This window comes from Cryptomeria japonica, chromosome 6, assembly GCF_030272615.1.
Source record: "Cryptomeria japonica chromosome 6, Sugi_1.0, whole genome shotgun sequence".
Classification (NCBI taxonomy): domain Eukaryota; kingdom Viridiplantae; phylum Streptophyta; class Pinopsida; order Cupressales; family Cupressaceae; genus Cryptomeria; species Cryptomeria japonica.
Window position 1 is genome coordinate 41,355,130 of NC_081410.1, and position 25,390 is coordinate 41,380,519.

The 25,390-nt window shown below is 37.2% G+C and overlaps 1 protein-coding gene across 1 annotated transcript in view; it reads left to right on the forward strand.

Annotated features, from left to right (window-relative positions):
* The first annotated feature begins 7,409 nt into the window (after positions 1-7,409).
* LOC131072137 (threonine dehydratase 1 biosynthetic, chloroplastic) overlaps positions 7,410-25,390 on the forward strand; it is a 38,689-nt gene continuing 20,708 nt past the window's right edge. Inside the window, exons 1-3 of the mRNA XM_058008204.2 lie at positions 7,410-8,104; positions 13,131-13,310; positions 13,590-13,859. Of these exons, the coding sequence (XP_057864187.2) occupies positions 7,565-8,104; positions 13,131-13,310; positions 13,590-13,859 (990 nt within the window). The 5' untranslated portion in view covers positions 7,410-7,564. The remainder of the gene's footprint in view (positions 8,105-13,130; positions 13,311-13,589; positions 13,860-25,390) is intronic.

A 25,390-nucleotide genomic window follows, 5' to 3' on the forward strand; every position in this document is an offset into this window, starting at 1 on the left:
GAGATTGTTGATGTCACCACTTTGAACTAGTTAGGTAGGGGTCCCATGAGGGGGGCTTAAGCTCTATTTTTAAGGAAGAGGTGGTCCCATGAATAATTTTTTTTGTGTGCTGCCGGATTATTTAGAATCATTTCCAAAAAAATAGAAGTTCCTACTTTTTAGGCCTCCAAATTTGAGGGGGTGAAAAGGGGTGGGGCTAGAAATTGCCCCACCAGCTTAGGGATGTTATCTGCCACTTGTCAAACACCTAAGTTTATTTTTTATTTAAAAATAGTTTTGGAGGGAAATGAACTATGCTAAACAAATCCTCGCACAAGGCTATAGATGTCAAATGCCCAACTTTCGTTCAAACTGCAGAGAAAGAACCTTTATCTTAAACAAAATGACGAATATTCACGCATCCCTTTTGCTTCATTACACATCGTTGATGGCCGAAATCTGGTCAGGTCGTCCCGAAAATAGAATCCCTACTGACACAATGTTTGAGCAGGCATTTGGGCATGACATCTGAGCAGGGTTTGGGCATGGTTTGAGCAGGCAGGCAGGGTTTATGCTTGGTTTGTGCCCGAGCAGACAAGCACTTGCATTTTCATCTATTCCAAGCAGTGGAATAGTGGGATTTTGGGGAGACAAACAAGGGTCTTTTTTTTGGTCGGTTATGCTAGTTTGGTGGGTCCAGAATAGGGGTTTGCAAAATTAAGGGGCGCTTTTAAGCTGGACCTTTGTGGGGCATTGGCAACTTTGTTTTGGGTCCCATTTTGGACTGCATCCCAATAGGTAGACCGTTCTCTGTCTTTTTGGGTTGTCATTTTTGTTTCTTTTTTTTCTGTCCCTTTTTTGGCAATGGAAATGCAAACAACCGCAAAATTAAAAAATAATATTGAACTTCCTGAGCCTTTTGAAAAACCATTTGAGACAAGTGAAAATTGCATCAACGGTCAAAATTGGAAAATGAATCTGGGTTAATACCAAAAAATTTAGGGGCATTCTGAAGCGTAGACTCGCTCGATTAAAGTGCGCACATGAGAGGAAAAAACATTACCACAAGGTTAATAAGTAGAACCTCAATGGCAAAGGTCATACCAAGAAATCTCCTTGGCTTGGGGGAGGCAACAACATATCCAATGGCAACAAAGATTATGAGGATTTTGCCATCAATAGCCCTAATTCCACTCCTTTCACTTGGTCGTCCGACCTATGTGTGCAATAGCTGATGAATGCCAAAAGGAGATTGGAGGCTTTAAAGGACAAAGAGAAAGAAAAAGAGGCTAAGATACAGATGTTGACAACAGCCTGTAAATCTCTAGCAGACAACAATAGAGTTTTAAAAGAGCAAGTGTCAATATTACAAGATGCACTTGCTGTTGGGAAGTCCGAATGGCAAAACATGAAGGATGGTTGACAAAGTGTGAAAGATGAGTGACAAATTTTGAAAGCTTTGGTAGCAATTTACAGAGATGATTTCAATGCCAAAGCATCTTAGGTTGAGGTGGATGAAACACTGGGTCAAGCACGCTTTCATAAGAAGGCAGATAACATAGAAGGTAAAAGTAGTTTCTCATAAGTTTCCAAAACTTGGACCAACACCAGCCAGGAAAATACAAACATAGAGACGAAAAATTATTATCGGGTTGATGAAATATGAGTTAATGAGCTCAAAGAAAGACAAGGTAGAGCAACAAATGTAATTATCAAAGGAGTGAGAGAATACGGGAGAAGTGAGCACACTCTCGACCTTACAAGAGACTTTCTAAGAGCTATGCTACTTTGGCAAGGTCAAATCCTTAAAGCATGGAGGGTTGGAAAATTGTGCGATGGCAAAAACAGGCCTATAAAAGTTATCTTGCCAAGTGTCTGTGACAAGCAAAACTTGTTAAATAAGAAGCAACTCTTGAGGGGTTCCCATTTTTTCTTGGATGAAGATTTAACTATGAGGCAACTAGAAGAGAGAAGGGTTGAATTGAAAAAAGTTAGAGCAACTAGAGATGAAGGGAAAAGAGCATGGTTATTCAAAGGCAAAGTAGTTATTGCCTACTTCGGTCCCCATAATAGGATAGAGCAACAAACAAGCAACAAAGCAGGAACAACAAATGTAGTTGGTTACAATGCAACAAGGCCCATAAGATCACATAGAAATGAAGGCTCAATGTTGAGTATTGCTTTCGATGACAAAGAGCAATCAATTTTTAACCAGGCTTTTCTAAGTATAGTCTACTGGAACTGTAGAGGCTATCCTTGGAGACGGGGACCTGGGTTAGGGCCTATTGCGGAAGGTAGAGACATCATTTGTCTTGTAGAGACTCATGAGCACGAAGGATGCAAGACTCCCATGTTTGAAGGGTATTTATAAATGGCAATGTGGAACAAAACAATAGGTAATGGTAAAGGTCATGGCAGTATAATGGTGTTAGTGAAAGAAAATGAAGGGTGTCTCATTCAGCTGGAAAAAGAGGATTTCAATAAGCAGTTTTTATGGTTCAAGATCGCAAAAAATTGCAATATTATTAGTGGTCACATAAATCTGTCCATTTAATTAAATGAATATTTACTATTTATTTGATTAATAAATCCACTAGCCAACAGTTAATTAAATTAACATTTAACTAATTCATCTTCAATCATTCTCCTATTAATTAAATAAATTATTCAATTTATTTTAATTAATTCATTAAACCACATTCACAATCAATAAAATGAATTAATCATATTTATTTAATTTCAACCCCTTTCCTCTTTTAAGTAAATAATTAAAACATTTATTTAAATCACTAAACTACCCCCCCAACTTGCATTCTCCTACAAATGCAAGTTGCAACCACAATTTAAATAAATAAATTTTATTTTAATTTAAATCCTATTTTCCCTCACCCACCAAACCCACTTGCAATCCTAAATCCCCTTCTAGACTCTTCTAAACCATTCCTAATTAGCCTAATCCCATTTCCTAATATTGTCACATTCCTAAGCAACTTGAAGTCACTTCTCAAAGCCTCCAAAGTCTTTGAAAAACATTTAATGCTTTATGTGTTCAACAAGCTAACCCCTAAAAGTCTTCCAAACCACTAATGGCTCTTACATGACCATTAATGGCTCTTACATAACCATTTATAGTTAAATCCACTTGCCCCCATGGTTAGAGACTTCACCTCCAAGTCAACCCTCATTTGACTCATGGGCCTCTTCGAACATTTATTGCTTTGACCATGGTTATCCTCACTAACTCTTGCACAAGAGTTTATCCATTGGATAAAGACATTGTTTATTGGACAATGGCTTTATTATTTCAACTCAACATTAACCTTACCTCCCAAGTTAACCCTCAAGCCATGTCAAACATTTAATGCTTATTCCCTCTCCTCTCAACCCATCTCTTGTTGACATTTGTCATCCTGGGATTGAACTGAAAGCCCTCACATGGACCATAAACCCATCAATCTTGGCCCTTGTTGAGAATACTGAATCTCAACCCTCCATTGCTCCATTTTACCTATAAATAGAGCTCATTTCTTCATAATCCAGATCCTGAAATCTTGTATGCATCTAATTTATAGTGAAATTTAGAGAGCATTTAACATAATCATCTACATTTGTTTTTTTGAGCTAAAATTAACATTAGATAATTAGATAATATCTTGTTTTAGCTTGTTCACATTTGCATTCTCATAAGTTTTTATTCTACAATCTTGAACCTCCATAAGACATATAGAATAGTGCAAAAATCTACTAAGAGCTACACTCATCTGGGAACTTGGAGAGGAGAGGAACAAGGGAGGAGTAGCTACAAACATGGTGGAGGGCATTTGGAGATGTCTTATTGCTTTTCTTAGATTCGTTAAGCTTTTTATCTTATGTTTTGTGTCTCTTTTGATATGCTTGCTTAGGGTAGTATTTGATTTGTGATTTCTAACACTAACACTTGGTTTGTTGCTTGTGTGTTTGTGCTTGTCTTGACAATATCTTAACAATCCTTTTTGCAAAGCATCAATTAGGATTGCAACATGTTATTTTTCTCTGCAAGTCTCCAAAATCTACAACAAATATGGTCTAGACAACAAAGACCCTTTTGCAGCCTTGAAAAAGGACATTGATGCGTTCTCCCAACAGGGTGAGGTCCTTCTTGTTGGGGACTTCAATGCTAGAACTGCAAGTGGACAAGCCATCATTCTCAGTTGTAAAGGTGATCATAATCCTATTTGGCTCACAGAAGAGGAAAAACATAAATGGGAAAGAGTGTCATAAGACACCAAAGAATGCAATCAGTTTGGGGAAGAGTTGCTCACTCTTTGTGGCACCTTTGACTTAATTATTTGTAATGGTATGATCAGATGGCCAGAATTTGGAAATTTCACTTGCAACACTTACAATGGGACAAGTGTGGTTGACTACGCAATTTGCTCGCATAACTTAAGCGATAAAATTGAGGAATTAATGATTGGTGAGCATTTTTGGGATCTCAAATCAAATCATAGGCCAATTTATTTAAGTCTTGCATGGGCAAAAACAAAGCAATATGAGGAGAAAATTCAATCATCTCAACAACAACATTCAAAGGGCAAAATGCTTTTGACACAAGAAAATGCTAGTATCTTCAAGGCTTCTTTGGAGAAGCTTATTAAGGTGGAGAAAACTACTTGTCATGGTCTTAACAATCATATGCTAACTAATCTGATACATGTGGCTCTCTCAAAGTGAAAAATAACACAAAACAAAAAATTTAAGACAAATTGTTTCCTGGTGAATGCATGGTTTGATGAGGAATGCAAAATGGCTAGAAGGAGCTTAAGAGAGTCAAATAAAAAAGAGACAGACATCAAAGTTTACAAGTAGATTTTAAAGAAAAAGAAAGTTGATTTTATGATCACAAGGAGAGAGAAGCTAATTTTTCTTGGCAAAAATAATCCCCCCTTTTCTGGAAAGAGATTCAACCAAGAAAGAAGCAGATTGAAAATAATATCACGTCTACACAATGGTTTGATTATGCAAGGCTTCTTTATGAGCATGATATGAAGGTGGCATCCTAGCCCTTGGTCAACATTTCCACAAATCTCTTCACTGTGCAAGAGATTGAATTGGGTATTAAGAAGTTGAGTGTTGGTAAAGCTAAAGATTTAGATGAGCTTCAAGCAAAATATCTCAAGTGGGGCATGTATGTCCTTGCTCCTCATATTACAAAAATATTCGATATCATCCATGGGTTTCCTAAAGATTGGACAACAAGTCTTGTTGTACCTCTTTTCAAAAGTGGCGATGTTAATAACCCTTCCAACTATAGGACCATAATGATCAATCCTTTGTTTGCTAAACTCTTTGGTAGCATGATAGAAAATAGAATCAACAAATGGGCAGAAGGAAATCATAAACGTGCAAAGGGTCAAGTTGGTTTCAAACCTAAGCATTCCACAGTTGACCATGGTATTACTTTGAGACACATCATTGAAAAAGCTTGGGAGAAGAAGGAAGAAGTCTTTTGTTGCTTTGTTGATTTCAAGAAGGCTTTTGACACGATCCCTAGAGATAAGCTTTGGAATAAGATGGAAGAACTTGGTATTTCGGTTCATCTTAGAGCTGCTTTTCATAGGCTTTATGAAGATGTTAAAGTAAAAATCAGAACTTCAGATGGCATTTCAAACAGTTTTAGAAGTGATATTGGGGTCAAACAAGGGTGTCCTCTTTCTCCTACTTTGTTTGACTTATTCATTGACAAGCTTGAAGAAAGGTTAAACATGCAAAATGGCGAAGGTATTCAATTGGGTGAATTTGTTACAAGGCTGCTTCTTTATGTGGATGACCTCATTTTGGTTACCAAATTTGCCCTTGGTTTGCAAGAGCATTTATTTGCCCTTGAGCGCTTTTGTAATATGGTGGGAATGCAAGTTAACATCGGCAAGACGAAAGTCATGGTTTTTTCAAATAAAAGGAAACAAAAGCAGCATAAATTTTACTTTGAAGGCAACACTCTTGAAGAAGTTACAGATTACAGATACCTTGGGATTGATTTTAACAAAAATCTTAGTTGGGAAGGTTGCAGGCGGAAAATAACTTTAGGAGGTTGGAACGCAATGTATGCTCTTCAAAATAAGTGCAGGGAGGCAGAGCTATGGGATTGGAGCACCATCCAAACTTGTTTTGGGCTTTTGGTGTTGCCGGTTGTTCTTTATGGATGTGAAATTTGGGCCAACAGTACCTCGGTCTCTCAATGGAAGCAAATATAGAGAATTCAAAAACGTTTAATCACAAGCAAGTTCAAAATCAAAAGTGCAGTTCCATATGATATCATGTTAAGTGAAGTGGGAGCTCCCCCTATTGAAGCAATTGCTATGGTGTGTCTCATTAGCTATTTAAAAAGAACCGAGCAAATAGAAGGAGATAGATGGCCTAAGGTTGTTGTCAATGATGTATTGTGCAAAAGGAAGAAGTCATGGATGCAACAAAACATTAAATGGTTGAAAAAATGGAACATCTATTTGAGTGCGCGTCCCATGAACAACAAGGAGTTAAAGGTATTCGTTATGGATAAGTTCTACAAAAATATCTGGGGTATTGGGTTAGGTAGAAAGAAACAATAATATATCAACGAGTTCAACCCCACCTATGATCATATCCAAAAAGTCTATATAGGGGGTAATATATCCTGGAGAGCTAAAATCCTCATTGCTCAGCTTAGAACCAACTCTCACCAACTTCGATGTGAGACCGGGTGGAGGAAAAGACCAAAAGAGACTTGGGAAGAAAGAGTTTACCTATTTTGCAATACCGGGAGGGTGGAAACTGAAAAACATTTTATGTTGGAGTGTGAAGCACTTAAAGACAACATGGATAAGTTTGTCAATATCTTAGCTAATAACACATGGTATAATTTATTCAGCAAGGAACATATAAGAAGTTGGGCGCACTTATCATCGACTTGCATAGGTAGAGATCTGCTCTTCAGAAGTTAGTTCAGATTGGAGAGGTTGTCCCATAGGCTATTCTTAGCCTCATCAACGTTAAAATTCTTTCTTTCTTTATTTCTTTCTTTTTACTTGTTTTTTTAATGCACATACAAAGATATTATATTCACGAGACCACTCCCTTAAATTTTTAAGCTGAACTACAATAAAAAATTCATGAGACCAGCATTCATGAGATTAACAGCTTTAAAATTTTCCTAAGAAATCTCAACAACTCATGCAGCCTTAATTCTTTATTCTTACTCAAAATTTATATGGGAACACCTTAAAAGTAAACCAAAATAAACCATTCATGGGACGATGTATCAGCGTATCCCAAGAGTCATCATCTTTGCGGCCTTTTAAAGCAATTTTCCTGGGTTCTCAAACAACTGGCGAAAGTAGTATTTGAAAAAAATTAAAATAAACATAAAGTAAATAGAGCCGTCAGGTTTAAAAATTATTAGAAACCCTAAAAAAATACCATTAGGAAGAAACTATGGTCAACATTGGCAACTGATATGATTCTTTTAAGAAAAATACAGGAATAATTCAATTATAAAACTGAATTTAACTGCTGTATAATAAAACTTTGCCTTGTAGATGTTCTGCTATTTTCTCAACAGTAGGGGAGCATGGAGACTCTCTCAAGATCAGTGTACTCATCATCAGCTGCCCCTTGCCATCTGCACGGTTTCACTACTCACAAAACCACACTCCCACATGCAGCATTTGGCAGGAATGAAGCTTTTACAACAGCTAAAGCTACTCCAACACAAGGAAATGGAGCAAATCTGCAGAAAACTAATACCCACAGAGGCCCAATTGCTAGTTTTAAAGGAAGGGCTGTTGCTGATGGAGTTGAGATTGAATTAGGTGAAAAGACGTCTGGAAGTGTGAATACCACAACACTTAATTCATCACTTCCCCTGTTGAAGGTCTCATCAGAGTCTCTGCAATATGAGGCAGGGCTTCTTGGGGGCATCTCAGACAAGACTAGAGATCCCGACAAAGACACCAACAGAAATGGGGCGCCCTCTGATATGTATTATCTCACTAATATGTTGTCATCCAAAGTTTATGAGGTGGCCATTGAATCTCCCCTGCAGTTTGCCCCCAAGCTCAGCCAGAAAACAGAGGTCAGGATTATGTTGAAGAGAGAGGATTTGCAGCCTGTAAGTATGCATGGATGTTTAGTACAAAGTGCTTTTGAGTTCTGTAATGTGGATTTGTGCATATTTACTTTTTATGAAGATCGTTCATATGCTTGTCAATCTGGTCGCTGGGTTGCATACCATCATATTATACACAGCCTTATAGAAGATTGGTACATTGGCAGTATAAGAACACACTTATAAGATTACTACATAATTGAACAAGGAAATTGTGGTTAGCATAACTCTACAGCCAGTTTAGTGACGTGCCCTCTTTTTTTCCACAAAAGTTAAAAGACAACTGAATTAGTGTAAACCTTAAGTACAAATGGCGTACAGGCAAGGGATGCAGAGCGAAGTTTTTCACCCTGTAAACAAAAGATGCATATACATGTGTTCAATGCCTTAGGGGTATCTAGAGGCAGGGTTTTAATTAATAGTCATGCATGTTCCCTGTAACCATATTATGGATCCAAGTCCTTCCCCATGTCTGAACACAGGTTACTCGTAGTATGGGGTAGAAGTGGGCTTTAATAGAATTAATAGTCCTTCTATTTTGAATCATTCTGTTCAAAATAAAAAAAATAAGATTTTACAATGATAATTACGTATTATCATTAATTATCTAGTAATATTGAATCATCAATGATATGATCAAAATAAAAATGAATGATCATGTTATGAATACAATTCTACTTCATGTTTATCAAATATAAAGTAGTTCAATATATATATAGCGAATTAATATTATTAAGCATAGTATAAAAAGAGTTCTCTCAAACAGGAAAAAACTAATGTAAATCTTACTAGTTTTATAATTAATAGCTAGCTGCCTATGTGGAGTTTGCACTGACGAAGTATGGATCTGTTTGTATGCTTGGTAGATTGGGTTAAGCATGTTTACATTCTTGCACAGCATGTACGGACATAATTTACTTTTCAAATATAACATATCCATATGGAACTGGAATCTTTCGCAATGAAATACTTATGTAAAGATATCTGCTACCATAAATATGTAGCACAAAGTTGAAGTAGCTGTACTACATGGATACAACTCTTCCTACATCGTGATGCTGAATATCTATATTAGTCATCCTTCCATGAAATTTTGTGTTCTTTTTCGAGTCATAATTATCTTTGGTTATCGCCTTGGCATGCCTTGCAAAATTATTAGAGTACTTGTCTGTACGCCTATTCCAACAAGTGTTCTCCAGCTGTTAATGTTTCAAATAGAAACCTGCTGTTACAGATGGGAAAAGATTGCACCCAGAATCCAAAAGTTTGAAATCTGGCCGAAAGGTCTGAATTTGGGAGCTGAAATATGCTACTAAGAGGAAAATTCACATACATACTTGTTAGAAATGCTTTCATCTGGATTAAACCGAACAGTTGAGGCAATTAGAATCTGAGACACGAAGTCTGAAATGAAAGGTTAAAATTTCCTTTTCCTCTTGTCTTTTTTAAGTAAATATGGAGTTGGTGCAAGATGATGCCCTTATTTTGTATAATTTGAATGAGATATAACATTTGAGAACTGATATGTTTACTCTGGAGTTTGAGTTTATAACTGCCCGTACTCTGTTATGATCCTACATCTTGAATGAAAATTTCAACAGAACCTTTCCTTGATGGCTGATTTCCTTAGACACCAATTTGGCTTTGACTAATTTTTTTGGTTTATGGTTCAGCTTAGATCCTTCCAAAAATTGTTTGGTTTCATTAGTAATGTTGGTATGAATGGGGTACATTACCTGACTGGTTCTCATCTAGGTTCTATTCACACTTTGTTAGTTAAGTTTACTCAAGGCACTTTTAGGTTTTTTATTTTTTTTGTCACATGTCATATGATTGTGACACTTGTCATAATCCTATAGTGTTCTATCTCTTCACCTTGCTTATATAAGCAAGTCTCCTTTTATACATTATGTAATCTATTTCATTAAATAATTTAACATTCATTCCTTACCATTCTCTTGTGGAAGGTTATTTATGGCTTTCTAGGTGACCCTGATTGCTCAAGTTTGTTGTGTGACTCCTACATAGTATCAAAGCTTTGGATCTACAAGACCTTTCTAAAATTTGTGAGTGATTTTGGTTGGCACTTTTGCAGGGCACACTTGGGCAAAATGGACCTCACTATTAAGTTCAAAAGGTCAAAAAACTTATATTTTCATATAAAACACTATGGATTTTGGAGTAAAAAAGTTTTTGGCCTTTTTTGGAGGGTTACAGAAATTGGTCAGAAAAAAACTTGTGCACTATGGATTTGTGCTATATGACATCGTCAAATTATTGTCTTTTGTTAGAGGCTTAGAGCCATTTGTGTCCTAGCTGGTATAGTCATGTCAATTTGCATCATATTTCATTAGTGGTTAGCAAAAATGGGTACTTTTTGTGTTGGAGAGTCATATCAAGGGCTTAGCAGCTAGTTCCGCCTAGTCTTGGGGGTCTATACTCCACATAGTTACAAGACTGGGACTCAACTCAGACTTGGCAAGCTGATTTTTGACTTGGACTCGTACTCGGCACCCAGATTCGGCAAATTGAAAAACCCAAGAAATTCAAAGATTTTTAAGGATTTAAAACCTCTTTCATGCATCCTTTAATAAATAAACCTTAAAGACACAATAATCTCATCAAATAGAAGCTATTTTGAACACATACATAAGTTTACATTCATCACATAAGTATAAATGCAAATTTTAGCCTTGAGCTGAAGGAAATAAGCTAAACTAAATAACACATTAAAAATACAAATAGTGTCAAATGTCTACAAAATTCATGGAATATGAAATCCATGTCATCAAATGTTCGAAACATATATCAACATAAAAGCTAGAGCCTAGAAGTCTAAGGCTTAGAGGAGTCAATATCATTGATCACTCGACCTCGCAACCGTCCTACTTGTGCGCCTAAGATAGGTCCTAGAACGTTTTGTAGCCATGATCTCTGCCTGTGTCTCAGCCTTTACCTATATTTAACTAGCTACAGCAGTGACTAAGGATGACATATTTGCCTTGATAGTGACTAATCTAGTGGTATCTTAGTCTACAAATCTTTTTCAAGTACTTAGATGGTGCTTGTTTTCCATTTGGAGGTGCATTATAGTCCTATCGCTGCCTTAGAAAGGGTTGTTTCATGCCAAAAAGGTGCTACATTGTTGCTGTTACTGTCTGTCCACAAATTTGAGTTTGCATCAGGGCCACAACTTCCAAAGTAGCTGCTCAATCGACATATTTTGGTGCCTTAAAAATTATTAGACAGTTGTTAAGTCATTTCATATTGTTATCTTCAAGTTTAGCAATGACCTTGCTCCAAAAGTAATGTAAAAAAGCATTTATGAATGAATGTGAAAACACTGTTCAAACTTATCAGCAAATAAATTTAATCAGTGTTGTCAAGAAAACTCTTTCTATTTGGCAAAATCTTTCAAAAATAAAAAATCAGGGGTTTACACTACAATTTAGTAATTTACCAAGAAAATATCAAATATTTTGTAACTATTCATTCTCTTCCAACTAATCCAAGAAAAATGACTCTTAATGGCAAAAGAGAAAAGATATTCACCTTTTATTGCACTTAAAACTAAGAATTTTGTAATTTTTTTTTTGTCATGTGCTGGCACAGCAGAGTCTAGGGCTCAGGACTCGCGAGTCTGTTGAGTCTGACAGATTCGGCGAGTCTGTGCAAACCCAGCCAGACTCAGTCGAGTCCGAGTCCAGGGTCCTCTGGCCTCGACAGAGGTGACCTGCCTCGGGACTCGCCGAGTTTGGGCCAGACTCTGCGAGTCGTGTAACTATGATACTCCATGCATGGTGCGGCTATCATTGCCCCCTTCTTGCCGTCACCATTGTTAAAAAAAACTAACCCATTGCCCTCTTCTCCAAATCTCCACTTTGTCGAAAAACTTTTCCCATCCACCACTTGGTCTACATCCCGTCGCTGCTTCGCTCCACTTAGGCAGCATGGCCTGCCCACTGCCAAGGTGAGCAGCACTACCCTAATAGTGAAGGGGTCATTTTATTTGCCTATAGGGAGGTATTATTTTGGGAAGGCATAACTTTTTGCTTGGGTATCAATTTTTCGCATTCTTACAGGTGTTGAAAAACTGGTTTCAAGCATTTTACAGTGGAATAGGTATTTTTTTTTCCAGATTCTGCTGCAAGTGCCATATATTTGAGTTTGAAGCTCAAATTTTTTTGTAATCTTTGACAAGCCATATCTTGCGCCCATGATATTCCATTTTGGAGTTCTTATAAATGTTGGAGGACTAGACATCATCCATGTCATTTCTCCATATTCTGCCTTAGGCATCAGAATGTTAGTTTGGTGTGATTTTGGTACTTGGGTAATTTTTCGTAGAAATTGGTGATTGATTTTGTTTGGGGGGCTTCATTTTCAATATTGATTCATATTTGGGAGGTTCCAAGATGGATTATTGTTGCATGTTGTCTATTTTTCTCTATTGTTGTTTGTTTCTCTAATGATAGATTTTGATTCATTTGAGCTTCTCACTCATAATTATCACACATGGTAAGTCAAGATGCAACAATTACTCGTATTTAAGGGTTCATGTTCTACTTTGGGGGAAAATCAATTTGAGTTTATTAAGGAGTATGAAAGATTTTCTCATAGGAACAATTGTGATGAGATGTCAAATGTAGGAACAAAATGCAAGCAAAATTAAAGAATTAAAAACACAACAGTATCTTTGGCTCTATTATTGTATTTTACATTTTTAGTTTTTAATTTCTATTTCTAATTTTTGTTTATTTGCTAATTATTTGTTCCCACGTTAACCTGGCTGACAAGCTCTATTCACCCTTGGCATGAAGGGCTTATTTATTGAACTATTCTGACAACCCTCAGATCATTTGTCATTTGTTTCTTATCGTGATGATGGATCATGCAGTGTGATCTGAAATGTTAATGCAAATTTGAACACAATTTTTTCCTGAAGTGAGAATCAACTAAATCTCATGGACTGTGACAACTTAATGTTATTAATATTATTGGTGTAACTCCTGTAATTATCTGCACACAGGTTTTTTCTTTCAAGTTGCGAGGTGCCTACAACATGATGGCAAAGCTACCAAAGGAAGAACTAGAAAGAGGAGTTATTACCTCATCAGCTGGTAACCATGCTCAAGGAGTTGCATTGGCAGCAGAAAGACTTGGCTGTAATGCAGTGATTGCAATGCCTGTGACTACACCTGAAATCAAGGTTTTGGTTATTTCCTTCCTGGGCACATCTTTGTGATTGAATTTTGACTTCCTTGATTTATAAGAGAACTATTACTTCTTTAATAGTTCGAGCTTTACTAAGTTTATAATAATGAGGAAAATCTGATATGTTTAATTTTCTTTTAGAGCACGAATTTTAGTTAAAGGCTTTAGGAGGTTTTAAAATTTAGAATGTTCAAGCAAATAGAATGAATAATCGGGAAGCAGTGTAATTGTTCAGAATCTTGGACTAAAACTCCATTATTGTTGTTTTTTGTAGTGGAAATCAGTTCAGCGTCTTGGAGCAACTGTAGTTCTTATTGGAGATTCCTATGATGAAGCTCAAGCATATGCTAAACGTCAAAGTGAAGAAGAGGGCCGCATTTTTATACCTCCTTTTGACCATCCAGATATCATCATAGGCCAAGGAACAATTGGAATGGAAATTGTACACCAAAATCCCGGCCCAATACATGCTGTATTTGTCCCAGTTGGTGGTGGTGGTCTAATTGCTGGCATTGCTGCTTATATGAAGCAAGTTCGACCAGAGGTCAGTCTAGACTCAATACTTTACTTTCAAGTTTAACCTTTACCAAGGACTTAAGAGGTAATGTAGATAGAATCACCTCCTTGCATTTGTTTCCTTGAGCTAAGCACTTTTCATATTTTACTGGTGGGTAATTATTAAAAGAGACCTTCAAATAAAGAATACATTTGTGATGAAGACATGCTGTCTTAAAAATGGAAAGCCTATGTCATTAAACCTGACACTAATTTTTATTCTTGTGATAAGGTCTCTTCCTTCACCACATTTAATTACAGTAAAGCTACTTGCAACTTCTGAGCAACACACATCCTTGGGAACCTTGTTTGGTTTTTGGCTAGATCTCTGGTCAACCCTTGGGGACATTTTTCCAAGGATTGTTTCCTTGGGATATTCAAAACTGTATGCACTTGTGACTACCATTTAGTCAACTCATGGGGGCTTTGTTTCTAATATTAAGTGCTACTGTGAGAAATATTTTTTGTGCATGAATAGGTTGTTCTGTCAACCCTTGAGCTATATTACTAAGATTTGGTCTTCATTTGGAGAATTAAACATTTAGCTAGCTGGTTTAAATCTTTTGTTTATTAATGTTTCATTTAGTAATATGTTTCAAGAGGCACATCATGAGGTTTGAGTTGTTTAAATTCCCTTGAAAGAACCACATTTTGAGATTAGCTTGATTTTCTGTCCGGTCTTTGTTACTATAAATGTTATGTTGCACAAATTGTTAAGTCTTATCATCAATTTTAATTTAATTAGTAATTATGAATCTTTATGCATGATTTAATGCTGATATAACTATTTCTTGCTGATCAACTTTTTTCAGCTTTTAAAAATTTATCACAAAAGGTATGTGTAAAATACAGTAACAAAATATATGAAACGTTTTTTAGCTGATATAACTGTTTATTACAAATTTTATGCAAACTACAGTAACAAAATGTATCAAACAAGTTTATGAAATGTTGGGGAAGTGTTTTATATTAGATTTGAGTACAAATAAAGTACAAAATTGCATCGTCATGCAAATACAACAGCTAGTTGATACTTATGAATTTATTATGATTGTCTGAGAAACTTTTAATCATTAATTACATATCTAGGCAAGTTACAGATTACAATATTTTACAATTTCCTCTTCTTTTTTTATAATGAAAAATTGGTGAGAGGTTCTAGTCCTCGCACTTGGCCTAGAAGATTGCACCTGTGTTTTCACCTTGCTACTACATGGTAGTGATTTCTCCTCTGCCTCATGTTTGACATCATCTTCATTGATGTCATCCAATCCAATCTCTCTTGTTTCTGCTGCATCTACACCCTCCATAGCTTGCCTTTAAAAATCAACAATCTTGTCCTCTGTAAACAAGGAGGGCCCCTCATCTTCTGCAGTCTAGACATTATAGGGATTAAATTGCACAAAAACTAGGTCCTCAAATTTGCTCTTTGAATCAAATATAAACTCTAGTTTGCTCAAGAATGCTCAAATTGTGGTGTGCTCTTTTCCCTTAGACATGCAGGTATAAAGGGGAGAAAAACTTTGCATTTTTAGTGTTGAAAACATTTTTTTTTTCTGCATTGATTTCCCAATTTGGCTTAGTGTGAGTTTTTCTCTCAGACTCACTGAGCACTTACACACGTCAAAAGTCAGAATTTGCCAGAAACTCATTCTTCAGACTTGACAAAGTAAACCTTGAAAAAACTTGGTGTTCAAAAAAATTTGAGAGTACTCGGGGACTCACCAGGTAGTTAAACTATGCTTTGAGGTTTAGAAGTTAGTAAGATAAATAAAATTTGCTTGCTTTACTCATTCTAGATCATCTAGGTGATATATTGTAGTTGGAATATAATACATCATGTACTTAATTCAATTTTTAATGTTTTTCTTCAATGGAATCATTGGTTATTGTTATCGCAAAAGCTCGCACCCTTGCTGAGCTATCAACTCAGCAACCTTGTGAAACATGGAAACAACCCCGAAGTGTGGGATCTTGCACAAGGGGGTTGAATCTCTGGAGAAGGCCGACTTCCTTCTCAATCCAGGTGCAGGTGTTGAACCAACTCAACACTTCAAAACTAACTCCTAGGCCTATCCTAACAAATTGCAGAGGAAAAGGGAAGAGAGAAATGCTAAAAATGAAAGGAGGTGATGCACCAAGAAGAGATTGTTTCTCTCCCTACCCGAAATGACATAAAGAATCAACTAAAATACCCAGGAGATGCACAAACTTCAGTTGTATGAGTGACCCCAATGCATGTATGGAGGTTAGAATTCGTTGAATGCCAAGAGGGGAGAAGGTTTCCCACAAGTCACACTCAGAAATAAGTTAGCACAACATAAATGAGAGAAGAGCCACAAAACATACACCTATGATGAAGGTAAGCAAAACATACACAACACACATAAGTTGAAAGAAGGCAAGAATGGTGATTTCAGTTAATTATAAGGCCAATGGCCTACTTACAGTTGCAAAATACAAAATAATACAAGAGAAGTGAGAGAGCATAGAATAGCTCAAGCCAGCAGGGAGAGAACCCTTTACAATGAGGCTTAAAAGCCTTATATAGAAAAATGGAATACCAAGAGGGGAGAAGGTTTCCCACAAGTCACACTCATAAATAAGTTAACACAACATAAATGAGAGAAGAGCCACAAAACATACACCTATGATGAAGGTAAGCAAAACATACACAACACACATAAGTTGAAAGAAGGCAAGGATGGTGATTTCAATTAATCATAAGGCCAATGGCCAACTTACAGTTGCAAAATACAAAATAATACAAGAGAAGTGAGAGAGCATAGAATAGCTCAAGCCAGCAGGGAGAGAACCCTTTATAGTGAGGCTTAAAAGCCTTATGTAGAAAAATGGTTGCAAGAGTGATCATGACCCCTGCATGTCAGTTTGGAAGTGCAGGGAAGTGCATGCACTTGACTTGTACGTGCAAGCAACCTAGCCATACCCACAAAAGGTAACTCTGAGAAGGTGGATTGACTGACCTTCCAAAGTCAGAGTATGCAGACATGACATAAGTCACCACAACAAGCATGGCCCCGTACCTCCCTGTTGATGTGTTTTTCATGCACATGCGAACACAGAATAAAATACCAAGGTATCTTATCCTCTCTTGAACAAAGCTTCCCTGAATGCTGAAGACTTCACCTAAGGATCAATCGAGGCAACTCCAAGGTTCTAATATATAGGGTCTCTACGTGTGGATAAGCTCTTGTGGTATGATGTGATTGTGCTGGAATCACAAGGGGACTTACATTCGAATGCTTGAGCGTCTAATTTGCCGGAACTCAAGTCCTATCTACTAGCTGGAAGGTAAAGAAATAGCAAAAGATACAGGGCTTAGAAAGTCTACTCTAAGACCTAGAATGCGAGAAGATGGATGAACGACTAGGTGAAGACCTACAGGGTTAGGTCTCACCATCAAACTGAACAATTGAACACCAGCTCAATGTGATCTTCTAGGGTAATTCTGAAGATGTTCAAATCATTACTGTCAAACACTGATCATCATTCAAGTTAATGCATGAACAATAGACGCGTAACGACTTGAGATTAAGCTCATTCTATGCCAGTTGACCACGCAGGGCGCACTTACAATCAACAAGAGGCTAGTGGTTTGGACTAGGCAGATTCCACACGAGTGCATTCAGTAACTTCTTTCATTCAATCTAATTATTTACCATCTAAGAATGAAGACTCAACAAGAGACCATGCATATTGCAAAGAAACAACACACTTCACCATAACTTCAATGAAAAATGGAGTTCATTTACAATCAAGGCAACAATTCCTTGCCTTCTCTTCCTAATCTACTCTAATTGCTATTCTATTCACTATTCTAGCTACTAATTCTTAGCTATTCTACCAACTATTAACTATCAACTCACTATTCCCCTTTACAATTGAAGAGCCAGAGCTTTATATAGGGAGCTCTTTACATTTCAATGGCTTTGATTGATTTACAATCAATGGCTAGGATTACAAGATGGAAACCCTAATTAGGGTTTGTTACAAACTCCTTTAGCCAATGAAATAATTACATTAAATATTTGTGAGCCAATAGGAAATCGGGGTAGGTGCCTTGAAGCTTGTGCCATCATTGGTGAGTCAGGTACATTGAATCTGGACATGCCGATGTGGACCCATCTGACTGGGGGAACAGTGACTGGGATGCCACCTTGTCTTGCGTTTGTGCTTGGTTAATCAAGGAATGTTGTATTTCTTGATATTCAATGTGATGATGCTGAGAAGCTAACTTTGATTAACTCTTGTGAAACTATCTGCTTCTTCAACATACCCTTGCACTGACCTCAGTTGATCCTCCTCTGTCTTTGATGCGCTAGATGAATGATGTACCTCTCCTTGACTCATGTGTTTGATGAAGCCTCCTCTTGATTTTGCATAATGGTGATAGGAAGTCATGGTCAAGTCACCTTCTCAAGTAGCTCACTTCGCCTTGAAGTGTTTGTAAGATCTTTATTCTGGTATCTTGTGATCTCTTTGAGGATAGTTCTAACACATTGCTTGCAATTGTTGATCATTCGAAGTCCTTCAATTTAGTAGCACTTTGAGTCCTCCTCCATCTTGATTTTTGCTCATCTGCAAAACAAACAAAAGATGATTAAGTACACATGATATATTTATTCTAACATGACATTTTTTACCTTAAATCATCAAAAAGAAGGCATTAGGATCAACTCGCTCTGGATCCTCTCCAAGGACATGACCTATAATAAGATTCGCTCTGGTTCCTTTCCAGGGACAAGACCTATAATTGACAAAGTTGCTCAATTAGACCTCATTTTCAATCTTACCTTACCAAGATCAAATCATTCGCCTCCAAAATTGCCTAGGAATAGGTTTCGCTCAAGGGCCTAGGCAAATCATTAGACCTCCTAAGAGTTTCGCTCTGGATCCTCTCGAAGGACAAGACCTATAATGAGATTCAATCTGGATCCTCTGGAAGGGTCAGGAGCGAAATTGGCATTTTTGGACAAATTCTTCACATTTTGTGACCACAACTCGCTCAAATGCATGCTTAAGGATGCTTCTAAGTTCAATCCACCTCAATCAATGCTAGTCTTGACACAAAGTTGGGAGCAAAAGAGGTTTCAAGAAAATTCGCTCTGGACCCTTTGGAAGGGTCAGGAGCGAAATTTGGCATTTTGCTCAATTTTCGTTCATAAAACTTCATTTCTCACTCTTATCTTATCAAAACAAGTCTTTTGCCCTCAAAAAATGCTTAGGAAAAGGTTAGCCCCAAGATTTGAGTTGTTGTTTATAACTAGGTAAGAGGGTTCGGATTGCCTTAAGGCAACATCCGAACCCTCATAGGACTGGGTCCTATCCATAAGGCAACGTGCCCTCCACATAGGACTGGGTCCTATCCATAAGACAACGTGCCCCCCACATAGGACTGGGTCCTATCCTAAAAGGTAACGTGCCCCAAGGATAAGCCCAGCCCTATCCTAAATACCCCACGCTACAACAAATATTGGCGCCCAAATTAAAGGAGACCGACTTGCAATAAAACAAAGTTAAAGATGCATATAAAGATAAGACACCTTGCAATTCAATATCAATCAATTCATGCAATCAGCGAAATAGCTCTGCAATTGAAGGTGCGAAATAAAGGAGAAGATTGGGCAAACCTGTTCAAGAAGATAGAAGGCATTTAGTATCCCTTGATGAAGACTTGATGTATTTAGAAGGGCAAATCTGATATGATAAAAGGGATCAGATCTGAAGAGTCCAGCTAAGTATTGTATTTGTGCAATTAAGAGAGAATATATAATCTAACTTGTGGGTCTTTAATGCTAGGTTTTTCCTCCTTGGAGGTTTTCCCAGGGTATTTGCGTTTGTCTCTTGTTTACTTGTTTCATTTCTGAGTTTACTGAATTATGGTGTAATAAAATATCACAAATCTGATTAACAAACCAAGGGCATAATGAAAAGACATAAACCTGATTACTGATCTAGGGCACAAAATTAACATGGTATCAGAGCTAGGTTATACTAACCCTCAGATTTCAGTAAGCTCTTACCTTCAGGTTTCTGTTCATCCTTTATTAAATGACAGGGGAGAAGTTAGAGGACATCATCGGGTTCTCATCAAGGAGTCATTCTTTAATTCATTGTGGAGATTCGAGTGAAGAACCTCCTTTCAGATTTTCAGATCTCTGGAATACAAAGTGCATACTATGGAGTTGTTACCTTATTCAGACCTTGAGAGTTGTTGATTTTCAGAATTGGTCTAAACCCTAGATTGCTGACTGTGCTAAGGCACATCAAGAGGAGATTGCGAATTATGGCTCTTGAAGATAGATTGCAAAGATAGTTTCTTTTGGGAAGCCTTCGGTTCTAGTGTCAAAGTTATCTAAACGTCAACAGGTGCATTTTCATTAATTCTTTATTAACTTTGTGATGAGAGACTTTATAACTTTGTCAATTTGTTTGCATGGGGTTTCTTTGTCAAGTTGTAATTGTTGATAAAATTAAATGTTAAATTGGCCTTAAGGCCTTCAACATTTAATTATATATTAGTTAAGTCATAAACCGATTATAAGTGAATCGGTTTATTAGAAACCATTAGGACTCTTGAGAGTAAAGAGTCACAACTTCTCAGGAAGTCGTTTAGTATTGTATATCAATATGATACGATGTCATTTGAACAAAGATTGATCATTAATTAATAGATGCAGCGAATGTAACAGGAGTTCAATCAAGTTCCTACAGCAATAAAAGATAGAGTCGTGGTTCAACCAAATCTGCAATTCAATCAGAATACGTCTAGGATTAAGAGACAGTCTGTAACACACGGAAGGATAAATAAATCAAATAATTATCTGTGCATACATCCATGATAGATTGAACCACATTCATCATCGGTGGTATACATTCAAGGGAAAGTGAACATTGACTATTCTTTGCTTGTTGTCTAGTCACTTTCGTGGGAACGTTGGAATAATAAAACAGCATAAACTGTATACTCCACTGATAAAATTAAAGAAAACCATATTCCTCCGTTTGATCACAAAATCAACAGCAAGTTGATGAGGTTGTTGTCTTTGACCATGAGCATGAGAGGAAAAAGACAACAAGAACATTTGAAGGAGGTCTATGATAGACAATATATGCAATGAACAAATGTTCCCATATAGAAATATAATAAATGCCCCTCTCACCTGCCATACAAAAGAAGATAGTCAGATTTATATTTTAATCAGTAATACATAAAACAAGATAGATGTAAATTCTGATCCATAAATTTAACAGTAATAATAAGGGTTTCATTTGGGTTTGTGTTTACTTAGTTTTGTAAAACCCTTGTTGGTTTGTGTGAAAGGAAAATGATATACTCTTTGAATTAACCCGTGTTGGGCCAATCATGTCTTGAGGTTCCCTGTGACAGGTGTTTATCCTTGTAGGTCTGCAAGCAAGTTTTTGCCTGTGTTATCCCGACTTAGCATCCTTATATCATCCCTGTTGCATTTAAGCTCATTAAATGTTGTGACAAATGCAGTGTCAGTTATCTGTCAAAATAACTGCATGACAAGTTTCTTTCAGTTAAATGGTTATGATGATGCTCTTTCCTACATAGTAAAAGTTAGAATGTATTGTTGATTTCCTAGGATTTTCGATAACATTTATTGGCAATCTTGTTGTATAATCTCTTGATGGAATTTATCCCCATCTTATCTCAACAATTGTGCTATGGGTCCACCTTATTGAAAGATAGATGGACAGGATCCTTGAGATTAATATGAAAGATTGATTGTGCAGGAGGAGCACCTCCTTCTGAGATGGTATACTCTAACCCATGTTGATTGATTACCTTTTATTATGAGTTTGAGCATGTAATTCTGTTCTTGAATCAAGCATTTTCAATTTCATCATAGAGTATGATTTCCTATCCGGGAGTATAGGAAATTAATTGGATCTTTCAGTGGCTTGGAATGCTTCTGAAACAGGGCATACTAAATCTTCAAGAGAAATTATTGGGATGAGCATACACTCAAAGGAAGTTCAAGTACCTTGGAAGCTGTGATTAGACACAGCTGCTGCTGAGAGGGAGTTCCAGCTATTTTGGTATATCTTAAGGGGTTATGAGATTCAGGTGTGCAGATTGAAGAAGGCTATGTATGGCCTCTAACAGGACTCTCGTGCTTGGTATGAAAGAATACTTGTTAAGTTTAGAATTTTGTAAAATGATGTTGACTCTACCTTAAGTCATCCAATGATGAAATGCTAATTATAGTTCGATATGTGTAAAGATGAACTTATCATTAGATGTAAGAAAGAACTAGCTTCAGAATTTGAAATGAAGGACTTAGGTTGAATGCATTATTTTCTAGGTCTAGAAGTATGGCAAAGGTCTAACGAAATTTTCTAAGTCAAGGAGAGTATACTATTGACATTCTGAAAAGATTTAGAATGATGGATTGTAAACCCATGTCTACTCCTATGGAATCTAACTTAAAGAAGTTAAAAGTGTTTTTGCAGCTAACTTTGATTTTGCAGATCCATCAGAGTACAGGCAGTTGATTGGATCACTGATGTATCTAGTTAACACTAAATCAGTCATATGTCTTACAGTGAATGCTCTCAGTCAGTTTATGAGCTTGCCCAAACATGTTTATCGTGTTGCAGCCAAGCTCATCCCAAGATACCTGCAAGGCACAGTTGATTATGGACTGAAGCTGCTTAAGTTCAGATTAGTCAAGAAGTGTTACGGACAAGGAAAAACTCTTCAAGCATTCACCCACTGCGATCTCTTGGACCTACAGGGACAGTCTTCAGTGGCATTAAGTAGATAAATACATTGTTGCAAGTGTTGCATCAAGAGAAGCAGTGTGGTTTCTCAAAATTCTTGTTGTGTTATTTTGATTTATTATCAGGGTTATATATTGATACCTGACAATTCAGTGTTTTATGGCAGGTCAATCCTGTGTTGCAGATGTTCTCTTGAAGCTTGAGATAGACTTGGAGCTGTGAAGAACACCGCCTTGGTTGAGAGGGAGTCTCAACCTCTATGATACATTGTGTTGTATCATCCTCTGCGAGTGATGAAAGTGGATCCAGTCTATACTTGTGTGTGAGCTGGAAGACTATGTTATGTAGTTCCATTCTATGCTTGTGTGCAAGATGGAAGACTACAATATTCTGATTATGTCTATTCCATTTCTTGCTTGTGTGCAAGATGGAATATTATGGTGTTACATTCTTCCTTGAGAGAAGACTGAGGCAGTACAAGGTGGATATTATGGAATACTTGCTCTGATACTCTCTCAGGAGTATTTGAAGTTGTCAGCTAAGTTCGGATTACAACTTAAACATTGTATGTATTACTTAGGGCTGGGCCCTAATCTTGTAACCTGGTTGTAAGATTATCACTTCATTCGGGATATGGTGCAAAGAGGCACCATTCAGCTAAATTATATTAGCACAGATGAACAGGGTGCAAATATTCTTACCAAACCCTTATCCAGAATGAAGTTCGAATACTTCAAGAGACAGACTTGGTATTGTGGAAAGTGAAACCCTGGTTGAGAGGGAGTTTTAATCTCAGTGATTCTACCTGCAGCGTTTTGATCATTCTTTGCTTGTGTGCAAGAATGAGAAGTATCCAATCTATGCTTGTATGCTAGATGGAAAATTGTAATTATGTAAAGACCCACTTGTGTATTACACTTTCTATGCTTGTGTGCTAGAACCATCCTATGCTCGTGTGCTAGGTGGAAGATGTAATTCTATGCTTGTGTGCTAGATGGAACTCTAAAGGTTCAGATTATGTATTCTCTTCTGCCCAAGTTAGGAGGGAGTGTTGTTTATAACTAGGTAAGAGGGTTCGGATTGCCTTAAGGCAACATCCGAACCCTCATAGGACTGGGTCCTATCCATAAGGCAACGTGCCCCCCCCATAGGACTGGGTCCTATCCATAAGGCAACGTGCCCCCCCCATAGGACTGGGTCCTATCCTAAACGGTAACGTGCCCCAAGGATAAGCCCAACCCTATCCTAAATACCCCATGCTACAACAAATATTGGCGCCCAAATTAAAGGAGGCCGACTTGCAATAAAACAAAGTTAAAGATGCATATAAAGATAAGACACCTTGCAATTCAATATCAATCAATTCATGCAATCAGTGAAATAGCTCTGCAGTTGAAGGTGCGAAACAAAGGAGAAGATTGGGCGAACCTGTTCAAGAAGATAGAAGGCATTTAGTATCCCTTGATGAAGACTTGATGTATTTAGAAGGGCAAATCTGATATGATAAAAGGGATCAGATCTGAAGAGTCCAGCTAAGTATTGTATTTGTGCAATTAAGAGAGAATATATAATCTGACATGTGGGTCTTTAATGCTGGGTTTTTCCTCCTTGGAGGTTTTCCCAGGGTATTTGCGTTTGTCTCTTGTTTATTTGTTTCATTTCTGAGTTTACTGAATTATGGTGTAATAAAATATCACAAATCTGACTAACAAACCAAGGGCATAATGAAAAGACATAAACCTGATTACTGATCTAGGGCACAAAATTAACATGAGCAAGGTATAACACTTTTAAGAAAATTTCGCTTTGGACCCTCTTGAAGGGTCAGGAGCAAAATTTGCATTTTAGCTCAAATTTCATCATCTCTTTGCCTCAAATCACTTCCTAAGGCAAGAATATATCAATCCTCCTTCAACTACGCCATAGGAACAAAAATCTTGGTTTTAAACATAGAGCAAAATAGAGGTTTTAGGAATTTCGCTCCGGACCCTTTGGAAGGTTCAGGAGTGAAATTTGCATTCTTGTCTTAAATTCATCACTGCCTTCACCTCAATTCACTTCCTAAGGCAAGTATGTATCCATCCTCCTTCAACCATATCCTAGGAACAAAACTTTGATTTGAACAAGGAGGAAATATATGTTTTGAGGAGAATTCGCTCTGGACCCTTTGGAAGGGTCAGGAGCGAATTTTGTCTTTTGACCTCAAATCGACCATTGCCTTGAATTTTGTCTTGTCAAACCTTCTTTCATCATGATTATGCAACTAGCCTCCATCCTAGCTCGAAACAAGGTGAAAATAGGGAGTCCTAAGGATTTCGCTCTGGACCCTTTGGAGGGGTCAGGAGCGAAATTTGCATTTCTAGGCTCAATTCACATCTAATTTGCCTTGGACCTGCCCATTCCCCTTTATCTTATCATATTCAAGTCAACTTGCTCTCAAAGTGGTGTCTACTCAATGCTTTTGGTGAGGAAATAAGCTATCCTAAGGATTTCGCTCTGGACCCTTTGGAAGGGTTAGGAGCGAAATTGCTCTTTTTGGTTCAATTCTCATCCTTTTTCACTTAGCTTGCTTTATACTTGTCTTTTTTGAATCCCTTCCTTGCCATGTATGTCCACCATCTGATGTCCTTAGTGAAGAAATAAGTCATTTGGAGGACTTCGCTCTGGACCCTTTGGAAGGGTCAGGAGCGAAATTTGCAATTATGCTCAAATCCTTCACTTTTCATCACTTCACTTTGTTTCACACAT